Source organism: Aptenodytes forsteri, unplaced genomic scaffold, assembly GCF_000699145.1.
Source record: "Aptenodytes forsteri isolate BGI_AS27 unplaced genomic scaffold, ASM69914v1 Scaffold229, whole genome shotgun sequence".
NCBI lineage: Eukaryota > Metazoa > Chordata > Aves > Sphenisciformes > Spheniscidae > Aptenodytes > Aptenodytes forsteri.
Window position 1 is genome coordinate 2,572,785 of NW_008795863.1, and position 23,181 is coordinate 2,595,965.

A 23,181-nucleotide genomic window follows, 5' to 3' on the forward strand; every position below is an offset into this window, starting at 1 on the left:
AGCACTGGTTGCGGAGGGGGGGGGGGGGGAAGAGGAGGAATGCTTTCAATTTAGTCCTGTTCTCCAAATAGAACAGAATATTACAAATAGAATAGCCAAAAGATCCCCAAACCTCTCTAATTTCACTAAATGGGCTTACCAACAAGCCTGCTGTAAAACCGACAATCAAATAAGATTAGTGAAAAAACAGCTTCCATACTGTTTTATCTTACCGTAATCAGACAACTTACACCACCAGAACAAAAATCAGCCTTGAGCCTTGTGAACAGAATACAATGCAATATGAGCACAGTCATTCTAAGAAACCAAAGCCAATTCACCTCTAATTCAATCTTGCACTAGAACAGAAAGTCATGCAGTGACCTGGAAGGATTTTTGTTTTTAAAATGGAGAAACACTGCTGCTTGCGATATTCTAGGAATATGCACAATTCTGGACCATCGTATTTTGTTTCAAAGCCTTCAGAACGTCTCCAGCATTATCTGACTACAGTATGAAGCTGCAGATTTGGTTCTATACCACATCTCAGCATACTCCTCTGAAAGCCATCACCCCCAAATAATCCGTGAAATATTTATGAGTTGGAGACTAAACAGTGCCTCGGGGAGGGAATGGTATAGGGGAAGTGACATAGGGGACTGGAAGACAAGATGAGGGACTAAGAGGCAGAGCCCCATTTAGTGCAGCAGCTAAGCAGGGGGGAGGGAAGGAAAGCAGCTTATTTTCAGAGCCCCCTTACCTTCTCAAGTTGGTAGCAGATCTGGAAGTCATGACTCTGGGGAGAAATATTCTGTATTACCTGCACATGTATAACACATGAACTGTTGCTCACACAACTGTATATACGGAAAAATACGGAATTTTCAACGCAGAAAATTGCAACTGCTAAGTCACTTCTAGCTCCGAGCAGCAGACAAGGTGTGCAGATGAGTGAGTCACAGATCTGAATGGATACCTGCAACTGTATTACATTTAACCCAGAGGAGAGATGCTTTGAGAAAGCTCTTGAGTTTAAACACGTGAGCAGCTCCAGAGAAGGCGTGCAAAACCCAACCCGGGGCCCCATCATGGAACAAAAAAGACAATGAAACAGCCGCGAACGAAGGGAAGCACCTCTTCTGCACGGCCAGTTGCCCCTGTCCTGCCGCACACAGTCTGCTGTCACATTCCTTGTCGCTCAAAATCTTCCACTGTTGGTGAGAAGTATTTTTGTTGCTGTTGCTGTTACTGCTATTGTGTTGAAGGTTAATGCAATTCCGTATATTTTCTGTCCTTCACACTCCTTATTGGCCTCCAGCGCATAACAAACAGAAGATTAATTTCAATGCCCTCTTCTACTTTCACTCTGAGAAACAATTAGGATTTGATTATTTCACCTCTTAGCAAGAGAGAAATAAATAAGGAGTCCTCACATTCCTCAGAAATGAGCTCAAGTGCTTCATCCAACCGGGCACTTTAGGATGTAAGAATTTCAGCTGAAGCCATACAAGTGGAGATGAAATGCTCCTTTCTATTGAAAAGGCAGTTTCTTACAGACAAAGAGTATTTCACACTTAAATAAATATTTAAAATTATTATGGTTCTAGGAAGCTTGTTTCCTGAAACCAGGTTCCACTTGTTACTTTATTTCTGCAAGGTTGTCATCGTCTGAGAAGGAGGTATGTTACCTACCTACTTTTAAACTATATAAAAGCAGAAATGCATATAAAACTTAGTATTTGATCTGTCAATAGTTTGAATATTTATGCATACTGTGCAACATTTGGGAATTTCCCACGTACTTTAGTGGGAGTTTCTGACGGATTCTTTTCACTTGAGAATCATAACGGATTTAGCAAAAAATGAAAACATCTGTTCTGAAAGAAATGCCCGTTTCTCCCTTTTTCTCCTGTTGGTATGCTTTGTCTGATTACATCAAATGAGCGCATACCTTTATAAGCGAGGTGGTACTGTATGTAAAGACCTTGGGGTCTTCTCTGCCACTATGTTAGGAACTGTCTTGTGGAAAAAATTTGCAGTGTAGGTTGAGAGTGCCAAATGCTCTGTACTGAATCCTCTCAGGGATATGGTAAGGGTTTGCAAATGCCCACAACACACAAGGTTTTCCATCTGCCATTTTTTCCCTATCGGATTTATGGCTGACTCCTAGCAGAAAGCAGAACCATTTCAAAATGCATGGAGTACTGATTGTACTGCTGAAGCTGGTCTAAAATGAAAAGAAGTCTTTTCCCTTCTTTCCTCCCCTTTTTTTCCCCTAAACTCAGTTTTGTGGTTCCTCTGGAAACAGTGCCCTCTCTGTCATGCACTCCCAGATCTAGCACTTATCAAGCAAATCACTACATATGATGTTCTCTTCCTTCATCACAAGGTATGAAGAAGGAAACACATGCCTGCATAGAATGGAATTGCCACAGTAAGAATTATGCAGAAAGCAGACTCCTATCAAGATATTTTTTACAGACAAATGAAAAGAGCCCCCAACTGTGTTATGAACAATAGAAAAATATAATTGCATTACACAATACAAATATTAAGGTAATTTCAAAGTTGGGTGAGATGGGTCTGATAATGGTCTGTTCCCTAATAGGATGCAGTAACAAAATCACATATAAGAACTTCTTCAGTGTATAAATGCAAAGCCTTTAGTTCATTGAAAAATGCTACAGTGCTCTCTAGTCTTTACAGATACGTGATAATTTCTGAACGAACAGCCCTGCATTCTGCCTATGCAGATTACATAAAATAGAAAAATATGAAATTATTAAAAAAAGTCAAAGGAGGCTTGGGAATAGTAGATAGAATAAGTCAACTTCACATATCCAAGTAGATAGGTGAACCTCACTGTGACTGACTAACCTGACACATTACCTATCTGAAGAGCCCAGAGGCCCCTATCATAGCAAATAGTCAATCTGTCAAGATTAAAACAACGAACAAACAAAACGGGGTAAAGCAAAGAAATGGATCTGCAGATACTATTAGTAAGTGGAGAGCAGAAAGGGAAATGTGTCAGCCAACAAAAAGAGATACAGTTGTAATTTACATGAAGACCACAAGTCAGTCATAGGTCTGTACACTGGAACAGAGGAAAAAGGACAATGCAAATAAAATCCAAACGTGCTGGATTCTGCTCAGAAGACTTCCAGCCAGTGTTGCAACGACTATTGCACATGTGTAAGGTGAAAAAGCTCCAGAAAATAAGCAGCTTTTATGTTGAAATCTCTCCAAAACGGTGTGATAGCAAGATATGCCTCTGTCTCCATTTTAAGAGATAAAACTGATCAAAGATCAGCAATTCTTAACTTGCCAAGGGTTGGAGAAAGTGAGCGAGTTCTCTGAAGAAGTCATGATCTCTTTCACAAGTTTTCAGGGACTTCTATTGAGGTACAGGGAAATACTCAGTGTTGTGCCTACAGAGCACTGTTCTTGCCCATCTTTTTTGCGGTGGGCTTATCCACTGTTTTCAGGCAAAGAGGACAGTAACACACCTGTTAAAAGAGAAACCCTCCCCAGTGCTCTGAGATCCACAGAAAAAGACAACTACAATCAATCTTATTAGAGGCAGAATGAAACTGGGACTTTTCACTTGAAAAGTCTTTTCTGTTTTTCCTCCAGAAGAAAATGTATTGTGCTCCTAGCCCACTCGTGCAGAAGATATTCATCTTCTGGAACAAGGTTAGACGAGATGAAGAAACCAGTCTTGCTTTTGGAGAAAGACGCTTGTTTTAAGCTCATGACACAGGCTGAAGGGTTCAGAAGATTAAATATTTTGGAACTGTCCTTCAATTACTTCCTTCCTGAAGAAATTCACAGAATGTCTATAGAAGATTACTTTTTGCTGAAATTTTTTTCTTTGCTGTTAAAGGCATTTCTTCCTATATTTCCGTTTTTGTGGTCTTCTCCTTTAGATTCATGATAATGACACAATAACGATACTAATCTAGCTTACTGTAACTGCCTTTTAGCTAGGCTTGCTAATTGCTCAGAACGTAGCCGTGTATTTACTCACGTTTCTGAACATTCACCTGCGCTGTGCTCTTCATATGGTGTGGAAATAGAAGACTTCCCTAGCAAAGTTTCTCTTTGGTTGTTTTCAGAATCTTATGTGGTGATGGTTTTTTTCCCCCCATATCCATTCTGCTCATTTCCATCAGGACATAGGCTAACACCCTCCCTCCCCCCTTGCACAATCTCATACATGTAACATTATGCCTTCATTAAACAGACATAAGAGACTACTAGCAAGGTTATGTGTTGGTCCAGTGCCTTAAGACTCTGCATTCCTGCCTAAAAATAGTTACTAATTTATTATTTTTGCCTTATTTGTAAACCCTGTATTTATTATCTTCGCCCACCTACAATCTTCTCTTTCTTCTTCTTTTCATCCTCTAAATAGGTACAACTTGTTTACGACTTACGTAAGAGCATTCCTAAAATCAGTTTTAATCATCATGTAACCATTCTTTCAACGTATTGTATATTATGATGAACTCCCTGCCAGAGGTACAGAATCCTGTGTTTATAAATAAGTTAACCAATTTCTATGAATAAGCTTTAATAGAGGTCTCACCTTTGCCAGTTTTACACAATGTAATTTGTTGATTATTACTTTTGAAGTACTATCAGATCAAAAACCTAAACTTTCGCCTGTGTTGGTTGGCACTGACGGGAAGCAATGTGCACTCTGCACTCCCTCTCCACCACAACCTCCTCTGAAGAACCTCTTTCCTTGATGTGAAGCCCTACAAACATCAGCTGCCTACGAACTACAGAGGAAAGAGGTGAGTAACCAGTACATACCACAAGTTAAAGCAAAAAACAAAAACCAAACCAGGAAGACTTCCATGTAGTTCTTAATAGAAAATGAAACTGGGGGAAAACTAGTGACTACATTCGACGTCCCTCTTTCTTTTTTTTAAACAATAGTAACAATGCTGATGTAATGAACTATAGTTTACTGTGATTACTTCACACCGGGCCTTGCCAGTTCTGTAGAATGTAGCAAAATGTTTGTTCACTGGCATCTGTCTCTTTAGAGAAAAGCTTTTCAAAGCAGACTCCACTATGGACATGGAGAAAATCTGGTATATGAAAAACATGCTGAAAAAAAAGTTTCTAAGGCCCTGACAACATAAGGTAATAGGCCAACAAACTCAGTGAAGATAAAAGTCATTCTGGATAAAGAAGCTCCTTTACCAGTACAGCTTACTTCTGCGTTCCCTAAATAGAATAAACCCTAGTGGCAATAGTGCTCTTTAACACCCTACTGCTCTTTAACAAACTATTTTTTAATAATTGCTATAGAAGTGTTGGCAACTACAGGTCTGACATAGTTGTGCCATTAAGTAAGTGGAGGCCAAGAAATTATATGCATGCTGATCATTAAACTTCTTTACAATGTAGTTGGAAAGAAACTTAATAAACAATAATTATCCAAAATCTGTACCATCAGACTTTCAGGATGCTAATGGCCAGAATGCAGATCATCCCAACCCTAAACACATTCTTTTAAACCAGAAGAAAGGTATGGAAGCCTTCTTTTACAGAGACAAAAAATGGCAAGGAGGCAAAGGCAGGGAGTCAAAAAATGCATCAGCAGGCTTCGGTCAGAAAAATGTACTTAAATGTTATTTGGATATTCAGCCCAATTCCTTTCCTGTGACAAGGTACCTGAAAAACAAAAATACACCCCCAACCTCCCCCACAATGTTCACGAAAGGAAACTAAAGATGAAAACTATTCTCAGAAAACCCATACAACTGATTTCAAGATTCACCTTTTCCTGCATTAGCAGTTAAGTATAACTGCTTAAGATCATCTCTCTTTTTTGATTACAAAGAGGAATTGTCAGGGGAGTAGTAAAATGAGGAGAAACCTGATTTTTGAACCAATTCTAGAACAAATGAACTTTCACAAATTTTATTCTGTGTCGTGGCTTAACCCCAGCCAGCAACTAAGCACCACACAGCCGCTCGCTCACTCACTCCCGCCCGGTGGGATGGAGGAGAGAATTGGAAGAGTAGAAGTGAGAAAACTCACGGGTTGAGATAAAGACAGTTTAATAGGTAAAGCAAAAGCCACGCGTGCAAGCAAAGCAAAACAAGGAATTCATTCACTACTTCCCATGGGCAGACAGGTGTTCAGCCATCTCCAGGAAAGCAGGGCTCCATCATGCGTAACAGTGACTTGGGAAGACAAACGCCATCACTCCGAACGTCCCCCCCTTCCTTCTTCTTCCCCCAACTTTATATGCTGAGCATGATGTCATATGGTGTGGAATATCCCTTTGGTCATTTGGGGTCAGCTGTCCCAGCTGTGTCCCCTCCTCAGCAGTAACGAAAACATCCCTGTGTTATCAACACTGTTTCCAGCACAAATCCAAAACATAGCCCCATACTAGCTACTAGGAAGAAAATTAACTCTATCCCAGTCAAAACCAGCACATTCTAGAAGACAATTATTTAGTGTGTCCATTAAACAGGAAGTCTACTGATACATTTTATACGTATTTTCTTTTTCCACTGCTTAATTTAGGCTCAAATTAAACTTTATGTAAAAACTCACCATTATAACAAACATTTCTAATTAAATCAGAAAGAATACTTTTACAATAGACACAAATGAAACAGCTTCTCTAAAGTCAAATAAACTTTTAAAAAATTCTGGCAGCACCAGGGTTGTCTTGTATTAAAATAAACAAAATTAGCTTTAACTTAATTATGAGAAGTAGACATCCTTAAACTGCTTAGTCTCCCAGTCTGACTTACCTTAAAATTGGGATTACAACCAAACTGACAAATACCACGACTCTATTTTGGTTTAGTCTGAAGTGTAAAATTTCTTTTTCAAGCATAGAGGCTTAGCCTTTACATTTTTCCAACACAGTATAAACCGTATTTTATTTTCTCATTTCTTAACTTCGACATTCCACCATCTTTCTGTTCTCAAATCTGTTGGTGCAGCATTAATTTAGAAAAACACCGCCACCCAAACCCTGGCTTCTTGTAGATCCTAACATAAACAAGGCTGTGTACATATATTAGCGCAGAGGAGCCCATGTATGCAGAGTCTGGCCCGTGAGTAGTTACTTAAGGACGAAATATGACTCTTGGCCTTTCATTATCCTGTGGTGTGAAAGTGTCTACGTGAAAAAAGAAAAGCTGACCATCTCTAAGTGAAAAAATGCATGTGGCATTTAAGGAAAGTCAAACCCCAAGTGTAAGTAATTTGACAGTATCCCATATAACCTGCCATTAAATTTTCAGTGCTCTTATTTCTTTTTTAGGCATCCAACTTACAGTTATTACAGTTATTATACAGTTGTATTATATGAAATTTATTATGTAAACAAGTGTTTCACAGCAGGTTAGGTTTAAGGCAACGGAATATGGAAAACACTTTTCTCTAGAGCATAGTAAAAAAAAAATCCCACAGAAAAAATTTAAAACACATTTGTGTTACATAATGATAAGCTTATTAATAGGCTAACGTATTCTTTTAAACTAATCTCTTCCACCGAGAACATGCACACACTCGACAATGAATTGTAAATGAACAGACTGAATTAAATTCTGTACCAATCGACATAAGCTGGAGAAGTGGAGTAAATATAAGTGACTCTTAACGTTCCCTGCAATATAATGAAGCTGGCTTTGGTCATAGTTTACTCCTTCTCCCACGCATACACTGGAAGAGTCCTAAACCAAGAACAGCATATAAATAACACCAGAACTGACAGAATGACCTACAACTTCCTTTTGAAATCTACTCATAAATCCTGCATGCAGATTCTAGATAACCAACATCTGCAGTTTTATTTCATTTGAAGACGTTTTGAGATGCTGATGCTGAGCAATGATTCACAATCAGGGCTTCTGGAGTTAAGCTGTATCAGCACGATTACTGTTAAGTGATGCCTAGTTTTACTCTTTCTTTGACTTGACAGTAGGGAATATACAGATTTTAAGGTTCTCTTTATTGGCAGTTATCTGTACTCTAGACAGACATCAACTTTCAAGGCAACTTTCAAAGTCTGCTTATTAACTTCGTTATTTTCCATTCATGTAATTTAAAAAGACCTCATATTATTTGTAATACACAAAATTCAAACAAAATGTCCCTCGATGAAGTCCAGTCCTACAGAGAAGCCTTCCCTTCCCCCTGCTTAATATCCCAGATTCTGGCCATTTTCACCAGTCACACTGTCCCACTGTGCCAGTTCACTGACTCAGCCCTATACCAGTACCTATTCACTTCTGTCCTCACTGCTGTGATATGAAATAAACACAGCCTTTCCTCTTTAATAATAAACACAACAGAATGCTCTTTCTTTGTTTTAAGGGATATTAATGCTTTAAGAGCATATACACTGAGGGTGATGCCGAGTATCTTGACTCTTTAGCAGGCTTTTGCTCAGGCTCTAAAAGCACTCGAAGCGTGTATTGCAAATACAATTGCAAAAGCCTCTGAAAGTCTGTAGTTTACCTCTGCAGAAGGGATACAGAAAAACGTACCTCCAAATTAAATATAGGATACTAACACAGAAAACTAAATGCAGACAAGCTCAGCTGACGGACCTATTTGCAGTCCTCTAATTTGCTTCATGGATTATATTTCCAAATGGGGCTGAGCTGCTGTGTTACACTAACATGTCCTGCACCTACTATTATACTGTGTCAGGAAAAAAATTAAGAAAACCATTCATCAGGTGTTCAGGAAAAAAAGAAAAATATTGTTGACTAGGGAGGAAAGAACTCTCTCCTCAACAGAATAAGTCAGCTTTGCTACATTTTTCAAAGGAAACTAGAAATGTTTAATAAAACATCTTAAAAAGAGTTAAGGTGTACTTTCATGCATTTGTCATAACTTTGCTTGGTCTTTAGGCTTTATTACTACCTTAAGTTGAGGTTAAGGAATGTTTTATGTTTTTCTGCCTTACATTTTCAACCTTTTTGCTTGTTCTAAAACTGCAGAAAACAGGCTGTCATGCACACAGAAGTGTGTGGGAAAACATATGGTTTAATTTTCTGTTTGAGCAGCCCATCAAGGGCTGCTTAAAGGCTTCTCCAATGGTAACCAGTTAATAGGAAAAAATATTTGTCATATTAATTTTTAAAAGACAGAGAGGGTGCTGTGTTTATAAACTATTTTTTCTCTTACATTTTAATCGAGAAATATTATTGTCTTCTCTAGGTATGGACAGCATTTGTGAACTGAAGTGGGTAAAACAGGCGGGTACATGTTCATATGCCATACTGGCTATTTGTGAACGGTATTTTCATACCGCTACTTCCTCCAAACTGAAAATACAAAGGCATTTTGGGGTTTCTGCAGCTGCTTCTTCTTCCATATTTGTGTACTTCTATCGACTAGTACTATAACATCATGGTCACATTTTGATTACCAAAATTAAGATAGAATTGGTTGTCTAATGATTTTTTTCATAAGTGAGGGCAAAAAGGGGAATGACAAAAAAAAAATCACAGCAACAGATGAAAAGGTTATTTCAGAGAATTCCGAGTGCATATTTTAAGAAACCACAATTCTGCCTCTCAAGAGTGTGGTCTACTAGTTAGTAAACAGTGAAAAATTTAAGCGTTACACACTGCAGAATGACTTTTGCCCTATCTGGCAACCACCTCTGTTTAGAAGACTCATCGGTAAGGCTAAAGTAATTACTCTATAATTACAACCCCTCTCTTTTTTTTCTATCATTAAATAACAATTGAACGGCTGGTTAAGGCTGGTTAAGGTTTATAGTTTAAATCAGGTAAGTGGAAAAAACCTGTTCATGAATTAACCAAACAAATTTGCTTCTAACTTATGTAATGAATTTTTAAGGTTTGAAAGTGATACTGCATGAGATCTTAGAAAAGTGAAGAAACTTCATCATCACAGTGAGTTTATATGAACCAGAACAGACTTTTAGATGGAAGAAAATCGTATTATTATAGTTTTCCCATATCACCATCAAAAATTCAGTTACATGAGGAATGAAACATTTATAATTAACACTTTTCCTCATTTTTCTAAGTAAAATGTATTTGTCCTGTATTTAATAAGCAGTTACAAGTTTAAAAAGAATCACTGCTTTTAAAAGTAATATTTTCTAGCTTATAACCAGTGTGTTTACTACCTTAATTCATACATACATCCACATTTACTTCACCACCCATTATGATGAAAGAAATTTTATTAAAGACAAAAAGCGAAGATAAAAGGGGGTTCTGAGTTTTTTCACACCTTCTGGCTCTAGTCTGCCAACAAAAAGCATGTTTCAAATATGAATCTGAAGCCACAGTCATACCACATTACATTTGAAAATAAATGTTACCACCATGTGTAAAGGACTTCAAAAACATTTAGATCATGATTCTTTGATCAGTATGCAAGACAACTACTCTCCTTCTCCCTAATCCTTGAGCTACTCCTTCCAACTCTCTATCTGCTCCCTTGCTTTCCACACAAAAACATGATTTCAGCAGCTGTATTTCATGGGCCTGCTTCCCTTTCAGTGAGCCTCCTTACTTTCTCAGGCATGCACAAAGAAATACCAAGATGTCTTCAAAGTACGCAGTGAACAGAGAAAGCACAAACAGGACTTTGCAAACCCAAGGCTGGACATGTCACGCTCCGGGATGGACATCTGCACAAAGCCACTTGATTGTCTTCCCTCTCTGTTTCTGTTTTCTCTACATGGGCATAATGGTCCTAACAAGAACCAAGTCTGGCACTGGGGTTGTTAGCACGCAGGCGGCGTGTTTCGGAGCAACGGGGCATCAAAATCTTTCCAAACACAGAGATGGCGGTGTGTCATACACTGTAGTGCTCCCAGGTGGTTTGAAAAAGCCAGCAGATTTAAAGGAAGTAATTTTGGGTTTTGTCTCAAATGGTGTCAGAACACACAGATAACACACTGCTACTCCAGGGAGAAAATGAAAGACTTACAGTTCCTTAACATGTCTTCCCTAAGTGGTGCAGATTCCCTGATTATCGATGGTTGTTACTTCTCCATTTAAATATAGATCGCTGGATTAATGATTTCACAGAAAATATATCAGCATAAACTAGAAAACAGTCTCTTATTCAACAATAACTGTGTTTATATTTTCTGTTGCAGTTCTGTCATGCTATATGCAAGCACACCAGGTCAGATTCTTTTGGCCTCTTGTTGGTCATCTTCCTGGAGAACATAAATGATGAAGAAACTGTTCTTGGTTCCTTCAGCGATAGAGAATGGGAGTGCTGTGGGGCTCCTGCCATCCAACTTTGGAAGGTATCTATTTTTCGGGTGAGCTTTACTACCTGAATTACTCCTACACAGCAGTTACTATGAAGAAACCTGGGACAGGGCTGAGAGCATACAAATCTAACTGAAGGCACCAATTCCATGCATCTCCTTTGACAAAGACGTATGATATGGGATGTATCAAAAATGTTTGATGGGCTGCAACAGTCAGTCACTAATTGCTACAGCCAATTACCAGTGACAGTTTTATGCAAAATATTAAGTGGTTTGTAGAATTTTTCAGCAAAATTTCAACTCGGATCTCAAGGGTACCCAAGCGGTTAATTTTCTTCATGTTCCAATGTTCTTAAATTAGACAGAGTTGAACAGTGTATGCCGATGGAGAGCCCGTGAACAAGTACACAAAGCAGGGTATAATCCCTTCATTTAATCCTATATATGGTGGAAATTATAAAACACACAAAAATGCTGAGATGATAGAAAGCACCTCCTTCCTACGCTCTAATGGTAAGGAGGCAAAAAAAAAGCAATTCTGCTATTCTGCTACCAAAGCTGGGAAAGCTGAAGCCTCATACATTGTCAGAATAAAAAACCTGCTTGATACCATCAAAACACCAGGAGTTATTACTGTACGTGGATGGCACTTTCAAAGGAGACTGAATTAGGAATGAATAAAGACCTTGGCACTGAAGAGGTTAATATTGAGAACAACTGGCACTGCTGCAGGTGGCTTGGGTTCACTGACAACTGGTGTTGGGAGTGCACCGCAGGAAGGACTTAGCTGCCACTGCGCTGATGCAGCCTGTGTGTGACCTGTCTCTGTGACAGCTTTAGCAGAATCCAATTTGGAGTATGATACAGCCAATCTTCTAGGAAAATCCCTAGAAGAAGCAGTATTAAGTAACAAATCATGAAGCCACACTAAGTGAAAGTACACAAATTGCACTAATGCTCATATTTATTGACAGTCATGCGTGTAGCCTGTGTGCATACCAACACACCGGACAGAAGTGCCACACTAGACAAAAGAAGCAGATAATGCCAAGGTAGGTTTTCTGACCTCAGTCTGTAAGAGGGAATTTAGGGATGACTATGTCTATGCTAGTAATTAAACCTTATCTCTAGGAGAGCACAAGGAAAGTCAGAAATATGCTTGGTTTCAAGAAGTGCTGCTGTTGAGAAAAAAAATGATCTGTTTTCTCACATCAGGAGTTGAATCTGTGGACAACACCACAAAGAACTTTTTTTTTTAATTACTCCAGCTAATACCAAGATAGATGCCTCAGAAGTTGGCCGAAACCCTTCTCCAACATAGAGTAACTGCAAAGAAAAAGAACTTGAGGTGTGTCTTTTCCATGTATATTAGCTCAAATATAAACTCAATTTTCTTTGGCCAAGCTCACAACCTTTGTGTTTGCTTTCCTGAGAACTTGCATAATCAAGTTTTATTAGCCCAAATGTTTGCAGAGAGACCAATTCAGGCCTTCACACTTAAGCATATCAGAAGTGGCATATTTTATCAGGTAAAAAAGATTGATAGGCAAACTAGGATAAAGTATTGGCTGAGGGCAGAGTTCCCTTAAACCCTTGGTTTACTTCCTACAGTGAGGAACTCAGTGAGCTGAAGTACAACCCTTCCAGCTAGGGCCACCCATGCACGCACACACTGTTATTTCGTGTGAATGCAATGGGACAAAATTAAACTCTGGAACCTTCCAATAAACCTGAAAGTATTTTTTTTCCCCTAACAACAATACCTTGAGCAAACTCTGTGTGACCTAAAAAGAGAATTGGATGTTCTGGTTTTGTCTTTTTTCTCCCCTTTCAAAAGTGCCTAGTTCTGCTTGTCTACTCTTCTGCTCTAAAACTGCCACCTTTTCCCTGACAGTGTCTAAGCACCATAAGTATCCCCTATCAACTGATTTTACCCAGTCAACTGAGTAACTGACATGTGACTAACCACAACTAAGATAACTCAGCCCTTACTTTCTCAAAACAACGGACGGACGTCACCAGACTGGAGGTGCCTGATATCCCCCAATGACAACTGATGTTCTGCAGAGGTCTTCAACTTCACTGCTGTCTGTGGGCACGCGTGTTAGATCTCCAAGCAAAAAGCAACTTCAGTGGTTTTTCTGGGATTGCTAGAGCAGCCACCAATTAGCACCTGGTACGGTTTGCAGTGAAGAAAGGGGGCTTATAATACAGAAACCATTTCACCAGCATTAGGGTGAAGTCAACCCACTTACATACATAACACCAAACAGGTGGTTACAACCTGTAACTCTACCTTGTGGTATGCTATTAGTTAAAAGGAAATTTTATACCTCTTCATTGCCAAATAAATTCATTTACTTAAGTTTATGAAGTTTATAAAGACACATAATCAACTCATCAACTCTTTTTCTGGGTCTTTTTTTAAATGAAGGCCATCATACCTGGACCTTTATTTGTTTCGATCTGTTCTACATTCATAGAGTTTGCTTTGCAGTTCCCTTCCATGGATACAATAAAATTTGGGCATTCGATAACTAGCAACGAAGAAACTGAAATATTAAAAAATGGAGTTGCATTCATCTTATAGGAAACTATTTAGCTTTTAGAAAACTGTCCTAGAATTACAAGAAAATTTTAATGAACATATTTTGGTTTATTATTTATACACTTGACAGTTCAGTCTGTCTAGTATATAGACAGCACTAATTCAGAATCTGAAAGTCCCCTATAGACCTAGAATTTGCTGAATATAAAGTATGTGAATACGGACATAATCAGAGTAGTTCAAAGTTAAAGTTAACCAAAGTAAGGTGTAAGATTTATCATCATAAACAAAACCAACCTGCTGAAATCTAGACAAGTCAAATGAGGACACAACTAAATCAAATCAACTTTTCAAATTAAATATCATTTTTTGAAATTAAACTTAAAATTTAACTTGAAAGAAATATTAAATCAGAAGACAGGGAAAACAATAACCTGCCAGTTTTATGACATTAATATCAAAGAAATATATGAAGCTCAATAAGGAAAAGCTATGGTTTATTGCCATGCAATACCTTCCCCTCCAAGAGTTACATAAATATCTTTGTAGTTAGTGATAAAGAACAATTCAGATCTTTGCTTATGATACATTTACCACTGTCAGACCACAAGGTCTGACCTCCGGGTTGGTCACAGATTTGTATTTGTTACAAATATCACATGATGTACCAACATGACACTTAGAAGAAGTGCAGATACATGGAGAGTCATGTAAGAATATTAAAATGGTCTGACAAGCAGGCCCTCATCCTCATTTCCGTGAAGGAACAGTACCCTGGTAACTTAAAAGGGCATTAGAGATCAAGGAACAGCAACTTTCAGGCCTAATGTAAACAAAACATTTGCCTTCGTGTCTTTCTACTACTTCTGTTACCAGAAAAATATTTCTCCCACAGTAATAAAGAAAATTAGGTTAAGTTTTAGAAATACAGAAGCTCTGTACTGTAGTAAAATTAAACTATTCCAAAATACACTGTATTTGTAACTCACTTAACAGTCAGCAAGTTGGGCTACTGACTTTATGATTCGCTAAGAATGCTTTTCAGTATTTTAAGTCAGCCACCCTACTTGTAATCCAATGACATTTTTAACACGTTAGGATTTTTTTGGTTTTGCTTTTTTTTTTTTAAGCAGAGAAATTAGTGATGACCTACTGATAATGTTCTTCCTTCACTATCAAGTAAAAGATTAGGATTTAGCTGATGGCGTGGGATGCTTTCTTCCAAAGCCAGTGTAATGAAAACACTGCAGATGTTTCAAAATCCCACAGTAAGCATGTGTATCAGCATTACACTCCTTCTCTTTTTTCCTTTACCAATTAAAGATGACCATGGACAGGTCCTGAGGGAAATGCCATCCACTCCTGCCGAGCCGGAAAGACAGCACTCTCACAGTTAGTATTTTCTAAGTGCACATAAGAACACGTATGTGCGTATCAGAATTCTATTTCTAACCTAGTCTCACACGCTCTGTCAGTTATGAGGCGGACATGACCCCACCACTCTGAATAAGGTCCGTGCAATGCTAGCACAGAAATGTTCTTCTGGGTAAAGCAACTACTGGTTTTGTGCAATATATAAATACACACGTGCAGCAAAGACACAGCAACTTTTAAATCTCCTTTTCATTGACTCTATCGGTACCATTTTAATTTTCAAGGAATGATGGAGGGGCAAATAGAAGTTGGGTGTATTTTTAGTATCTTCTTTCTGTTAAGATTACACTTCACCATCTTAAATCATCAGCACCTGTGAGAAAAAGGCTGTTTGATCAGATCAGTGACACAGCTATTCCCGAGTTTCAAGTCTCTGCTTTAAGACTGAAGGCTTGTAAATGTGGGTAAGTCACTTAGATGTTACATTTTCAGGTAGATCATGAAATGGAAAGCACAGATACACTCAAGGGATATTTAAGTATCAAATAGTATTTCATAAAGTGCCTTGAAGGTGAAGAATTATGCAAGCATTATATTTACTACTATAATAAATAATATCAGAATAAAGAAAAAGCAAGCCAGTTAGAAGATATGGAGGGAAGATACATAAAAAAACCCCCAATAATCTTCCTTTAAGCTTTTAGGAAAAAAGGTAGTAGGATTTAGCTTTATGTTTCAGGACAGTGGACTTAACATTCTTCTCCTTGTCAAAGCCTGTAGATAGGCATCTTTTTTTTAAGGGAAAGCACGGTACCGTTAATGCTATAATTCAATGTCTTCCTTTTTTGCCTGGTCCTTTCAGCACTGTTTTCCAAAGCAGGACTGGGAGACACGTTGACCTTTACTTATCAGTAAAGTAAGTTTTACATTCATTTATTTTAAATACACGTCATTATTCTATTTTCTTGGTCTGATGTCTTATTTGAGTGTATTAATAGATATCATAAACAGTCAGTCTGGACTTTTCGGCAAGCATAGCTCAGATCTGTACCATGGTGGTGGTGGTGGGTGAGGGCAGAGGGGAAACCCACTGATCACAATTTAGGACAACTTTCTAGTTTTTTTTTTTATACAACCACTGCTTTCTTTTCTAGCCACTCTGGACTGTGAGCGAATGCCCAAGTTTTGGTAAATTCAGTCCACTGAGGTCAAATGAGTTTCTTCCTACACATATGTAATTTTCCCTCGCTTCCATGTGCTGATGAATCATTCCCAGATCCTTCTCTTTCCCAAAAATAGTCTGGAAAGAGGGAGAAGAAACTATGACCCTCAGCACTGAAATTCCCCATTGCGGCAGAAGCGCGACAAGTCCTTTAACGACACGTCCTGTTTCCTCTGCTTCAGCCTCGGCACCGAGAGCAGAGAGGACAGAAAAACAAAACACTGAGCACTACAACAGACTTGCGGCATTGCTGCTGACCATAATGCCAATTAGACAAATCATAACACACTAGAGTGTGTTCTCTGAAAACCCTAAATCACATAGCAACTGTAAGAGTATACATTTTCGCAATAGCAGTTCACATGAAATGTGTATTTTTGGTCAAAGTCCAATTCAGAGCTGGGTTATTACCGAGGACATCTGAGTTTTGTAGCCCTGGCATGCTAATGTACTATTTCCTGATTAATCTGTTTTCATTGATGTACTATGTATTTATGATTTGCACCTTCACAATCTACTAGACATCTTTTTTCAGAACATTTCCAATCAGATGAACCTGTTTAAGGATTATGACTGCGTTACGCACACACGTACCGCTTCACTTGATGTATATGAAGGAGAGAATACCAAATGTACTACTAGCTTTAATGAAATACTGCTTATGATTTTTTCCCCCCAGAAAATATATTAGTTATGCAGGTATGCATCCAGTTAGGTAAAAATCTCAGAAGCTTTAATGGAATGTGAAAACACAGAGCAATTTCAACGCTGTCTGGGTCTCAGAATTTAAAACAAAGCATTTTTCTTAGATTGGCTCTACATTTTTTAAACTTAATAGTTTCAACTGAAATGATTTTATGTAAATCTATTTCAAATGGAATAAAGATACTTAAAATTATTTAATTTCATTTTTTTTCATACTTATCTTTATTAGCTGTTAAATATTTGAGGCAGAATATTTAGATGTATCGTAATGGCAAACTATGATAAAACCATCAATTACTTTTGCTATACATGCTCAGCCTATGCAGAGAATTAAAATGCTAATCGCTGCATTGTAAAACTCCCAGATCTTGCTAATATAAATATATTTTCTAACTTGTTATAAATGATTACATTCTTGGCTATTAATTCCATAAAAAGAAATACTTACTACTGTGCACAATCAATCAGTTGATATTCGTTCGACCTCTCGAAGCATGCCTTTACACCTTCATCATCCCAGAGCTTTTTTGCATGTTCAAAGAACTCCTGAAAATTGGAAATGCAACAAATAAGAGAACATTTCTCAATCTTTTCAATCCCCAATCTATATGTGTTGTGCCTTCCCCCCAACCTTCATGCTTTATACTTCTGCAGAATGATAGATTATACTTTTAAAGAAGAAAAGCAAAACACATTAGCAAAATTGCAGTAAAATATACTGAACTTATGGCTAATGACAGTTTGCAGTACATGATATGTGATGAAGACTGTCTTCAAAATTCATACCAGTCCATATATAAAATTTACTGTAAGTACAAATGTTACCTAGAAGCATGCAAACTTAGTTTTTAACTGAATTTATGCTTCTGTCATGGAGGAGGCATAGAAGTGATGCAAAAAGCTGCTCAGCTTACAAACATTAGCTTCCCAGAGAAAGAACCAGTCTGTAACTTTAAAAAGATTATGTAATTTTTCCTGAAGAACACAACTTTCCGCTGCTTGGTATTTTCTCATGCAACATAATAATTTGATTGCAAGACTTCCAGAGTCTTTGCTCAACACCACTTCCTCCAAGCAGCCGCCTGGCACAACGTGCTTTTCTTAGCTGCTATCCCAAGCATCCCAAGCTAGAAATATCTGCCGGCAAGCTTATTTCAGAATTATTTGAAAGAGGAATCAAAGCTGTCCTTGGTGACGGTGAAGCCATAGCTCCGTTGTGTAAAACACACACACGCAGAGCAGTAGGTCCGACCCTGCCTGCTGGCTCCTTCGTTCCTCCAGCCCCTGCCACAGAGCATCACACGCTCCAGCTTGTTTTAAAGCTGGGAGTCCATTTTATGTTATATCATTACTGGTAAGTCAAACCGTAACTGAGTTTTTCCAGCTAAAGCTTTCTAAAATCAAACAAAGAATGGTTAGACAAATTAGTATTTCCTTTATTATATGACTGAGTCTTTCCTCCCTCAAAGCAAATTGTTAAAGTAGTACGTCAACTTAAACACAGAAGTTGCTTGTAATCTCTTAACACCTCAACACAGCTACTATATCATCAGAGTCCTTTGGTCAGTCATAAATTTGTGAAACCTAACAAATGGCTTTTCTGCAGTTCAATTTGGCTCTGTGTAAATTGGCTGTAATACCACTATTCACTTCATAATCCTGTTGAAATGTTGTGTAAATATCTGAAAATTCTGAAACTTTCTGAAATTGTTTGCCACACCCTCCCCACACCTTTTCAGGATTAAAAACTTCTCTTAAAAGACAAAGTTCGTAGAGAAAGATCTTGGCAGCACAGTGAGTTCACTTTTACTCTGTACGGGTTTCCCAACTTTGCACACCACCCCTGTGAGGTGCCTCAAAAGGTGACACTCTGCTCCTCAGCAACTGCCTGTGACCTGCTGGCGATGTTTTCAGGGAGAGGCAAAACACAAGACAACATTTTCAGAACAAATTAGTACTGAAAATTATGTAGTTAAGCTTTGAACATGGCTACAGAGGTCCTGAATAACTGAAGAAATGTTTTTTTCTTTCAACTATATTGTGCACAATGTAGAGAGAGAGAAAAAACCATTCTTTAAGAAGTTTTCAAAACTTTAGAGAAAAGGAGATGTTAAAGCAGGCGTGAAAAACCTTTGCAGAAAGTCTTGGAAGAAGAGAGGAAGCAACACTAGAGATTGGCATATGCTTATTCTGCCCTTGGAATTTATTTCTTCACTGTTGTGAGGACGTTTATTTTGTCTTTGTTATTTTAATGACTTATGTAACGATTGTTTAAAACACTGCAGATCCACCTTTTGAAGTTATGCTACGGCTATTATAAACTCTATGTTCCTACAGCAGAAGGAAAGCAAAAACAAGCTCAAGAAAGGACAACATATCAAACTAAATAAGTAGAAGGAGAAAGCGGACACACATAACAGAGAGCATGACTACAAGAAAAAGAAAGAACTGGAAAAGTCAGAATGATAAATACCAGAAAACATGGAACATTCCTCAAACTTGAAGCTTATGCTTCATTGATATTTAGGGCATCAGCTGAATGCATCTCACTTGCTGGCATCTTTGTCCAAAGAAAGGCATTGCCTTCTCAATGGAAAGAGCGAGCTCTGGATAAGTGTCAGGGTCCTGAGGCAAAAGGACCCAGCTCTCCCACCCCCTTCAATGGGTGCGTGTACAGCAGTGTACAACCTCAGCCCTCCCTCCCGCAGGTGCTTGCTGCTGCAGGTGCAGGGGCCAAGCATGGCATGCCCACCCTCCCCTCCTCGCCATTGGCGAGTGGGAATTCCCACCCACCTGGAAAGCCATCTCTGAGGGGAACCTACATCTAAAAAATGGCCCCATTCAGCCCCACGCAGCCTATGGGAAGGGGATGGGAAGAGGAGAAGGATGCCAGCGTGAAAGCTTCCTTTCCTGCGGGGTGGGATGGATTGAGAGATGGCTGCAGATGTAAATAAATAAGTAAATTAAAAAAAATAAATAAAATTGCATAGCTACAGCAGTTTCTCTCTTCAATTCTGTTTTTACATCCTCTGTATGAGCTTTATTTACTCTTAAAAATCTCTTCTGGAAAAGAGGCAATCTTTTCAGCTCAGCTTCTGAGACCCTACAAATATGTTGTAAATACAGGGTTTCCATATTATATGCCTCGAATATTTCCACCTTACCATTATATCTCAAAGCAGTCTATTTAAAACGACTTCCAGACTTCTAGTCCAAAGCAAATCCTATAAAACGGAGCAAATATACTTACCTCATTAAAATGTACCGATCTACTGCAGAGGAGTACACTTGCCTGCAAATTGCCTCCCACACAGCTACCCGATCCTTCTTTCCCAGGTGACTAAAGCCTTCCAGAAAAATCCTGCTTCATTTCAAGACACCAAGTACCATAATCCAACTTTTCACACTTGATTTTAACCCCCTTCTCATCTGCTCTTTCTTCAATATTTTTTTTCCTCAACTGCTGAAGGCTCCCATTGCACTCAGTCAAGCACACAGGAGGATCCTGCTCACACATGCCAGAGATGTCTGGATCCCAACCTACTCTCCATCACAGGACAACATCCAGATAGCAGTCACCACGTTAGCTTCAACCTCTGCAACCAAGCCCCCTTTGCCCGACCAGCCTTCCTGCAACCGCTCCCCAACCCCCAATCCCCATGACTCATTCCTATAGACCCCAATGCTTGTCACATCTTCCTCCCACCATGGCCACATCATGGCCCCCTCGTTGGCAAACAGGCACTGGTGAGCTAACGAAGGTGCGGGCTTTGGACCAAGCCCGCCCTGCAGCACCTGCTCTTGGGGCTGCAGTATCCTCGGGGTGGCAGCCACCTTTGGCAGCACCCGACACAGGGAAGAGCCAGGGTAATTCAAAGGACAGAGAATTCAGATTTGCTCCAGCTGATGGGCTGGAAGCTGGGCTAAAACTTTTCAGTTAACGTTTTGGGGGGGTGGGGAACTACGTACAAAACATTACCTTAGGTCAGCACAACACAAATAAGGTTTTAAGAGTAAGTTGTGACCTTAGCAGCTTACGTTCTGAGATGGCCAAACTAAGATTTTCTTAAGGGTCTGACTTCTGGAAAGTGGCTATTCAGAAGTTCTTGAAAGTCAAGAGCCAGGTCCTTTAAGAAACCTCAACTGGGACAGGAGAGAACAGGGACATGGAAAATCACTAGGGACATCTGATGCACTTGGTTTGCATGCACATGCAGCTGACCTCTATCGGATCAAAGTCACCGAAATCTACTAGAAATATTTAGTATACTGAAGAGGACCAGGAATAAGGTACTAATCCTGAAAGCAGAAAAACACCTACATCATGACACATCTGTGAACACCAAACAAAACAGAGCTGTTTCATCCAAACTCTTCCTTAGGGACAGAGGCATACAAATATTTGCACCTATTAATATACATATAAAATAAAACCTTTAATATATTTTTTGATGTAGTATTTTAATTAGAGCATTAGAGAAGTAAATGATGATGCCTCAGGTCTCACGAGTTACAGGTCTCATGAATTACAGGTATTTTTTACTTTATACACATTAATTTACATTAGTTACTTAAGAATTTATAGCGATCATTAGACCATACAATACCAAAATTTTGATGCGATCAAAATGAAGATGTGACACACATCATCTCAAATATTTACTAATATAACATTATCGGGAAATTTTCCACTCTTCCTGAGACAATTCAGAAAACTCAGCCCTGCATTCCCGAGCTTCCTTTTCGCTAGTAGATAATTTTTGCTATACATAAATATTCACACATCATCTAAAAATCACAAAGTGACATAGACAGGTTACGATTCCTTTTTTTTTTTCCGGAACAAAATACGTTAAGATGTACATAAATGTAGAAACACCCTGAGCTGATATCACTGATGTAAACAGTATTGTATTTTTACTACATTCTAAAAAGGTCTTGTAGAAATATTTTTACTCACCTATTCCAAGGTAAAATTTTTAGGTTGAAAAAAAAGGAGGGAATATATTCCTATACAAAACGTTCCAAGAAACCAATACAGATTACAAATGCAGATGCACTACAGTTAAGTCTCAAAGCATTGTTTTTCAACTTTGTCCTACTAGAAGCTACAGCATGTTCTTGAAATCTAATTTTCCTTATTTTGCAAATAAACTTATTTATTGGTAGGTTACCTTAGAAACCTCCTCCCCCTTGTAACTCCTACAATAAATTTTCAAGTAGGTAAAAAATGGACTTTTTTCACTTTTCAGCTGCCTAAATTGGGAATAAATATTAGTGATGATTAAACAATGACATATCTTCAAGAACAAATCTTTTTGGAAACAGAACTTTTCATCTAATTGCTTTACAAACCACAGAAGTTCATGTTAGGTCAGGAACACAATTTTTATTCTATTAAGATTCCTTTCTGTCTTCCTTCCAGATGGAGCATACATTTAATAGCTATCCTGATGTCACCTTTCAGTCTCCCAGAAACTGGGATGTGGAAGACTCCACTGTATTTTCTATTCCGCATATTTCTTCTGTTAATATAGTGTAAACCTGGAAACAGCTGCTTGGATCAATGTGAAATAAGAGCGATCTCCCTCAAGCCAAAATTCATGCTCTTACCCTCCTAAGCTTCAGGACTGTAAGACAATTTCTCATCTAAAACACAGATTAAACCTGTCTGATTAGCCTGACAACCATTTAAAGAAGTGGCAAACGTTACACATTTTCATAGTTCTGCCACTGTGGGTGTGAAATGAAGTCGTCACTTCTATTCTGAATTTCAGTTACTACTTCTTCTCTCATGTACTTAACCAAACAAAAAGTAAATCACGCAATGCATTAAAAATTCCCATCCTAACACCTCCTGAACTCCCAACAACAACTGCAGCGCAAGATGATCCACAGAATTCATACGGGAAGGGAGGTATATGCCTCCCTACCGAGCGGGGTGTACCCCGCTTGTACTTCCCAATGCACAGGGCAGGGGGTATACAGGCAGTCCCAGTCTCCCATCCACTCAACTATGGAAAAGTTTTGTGGAATAAAAGAGTGACAACAGGTGGGTAACACTGTAATACTATAAGGATGACACCCAGT

The 23,181-nt window shown here is 38.6% G+C and overlaps 1 protein-coding gene across 1 annotated transcript in view; it reads right to left on the bottom strand.

The window, feature by feature from the left end:
- Positions 1-23,181, bottom strand: part of GNAL (G protein subunit alpha L) — a 117,312-nt gene that overhangs the window by 33,777 nt on the left and 60,354 nt on the right. The window contains exon 5 of the mRNA XM_009284134.2: positions 17,540-17,637. Coding sequence (XP_009282409.1) covers positions 17,540-17,637 — 98 coding nt within the window. The remainder of the gene's footprint in view (positions 1-17,539; positions 17,638-23,181) is intronic.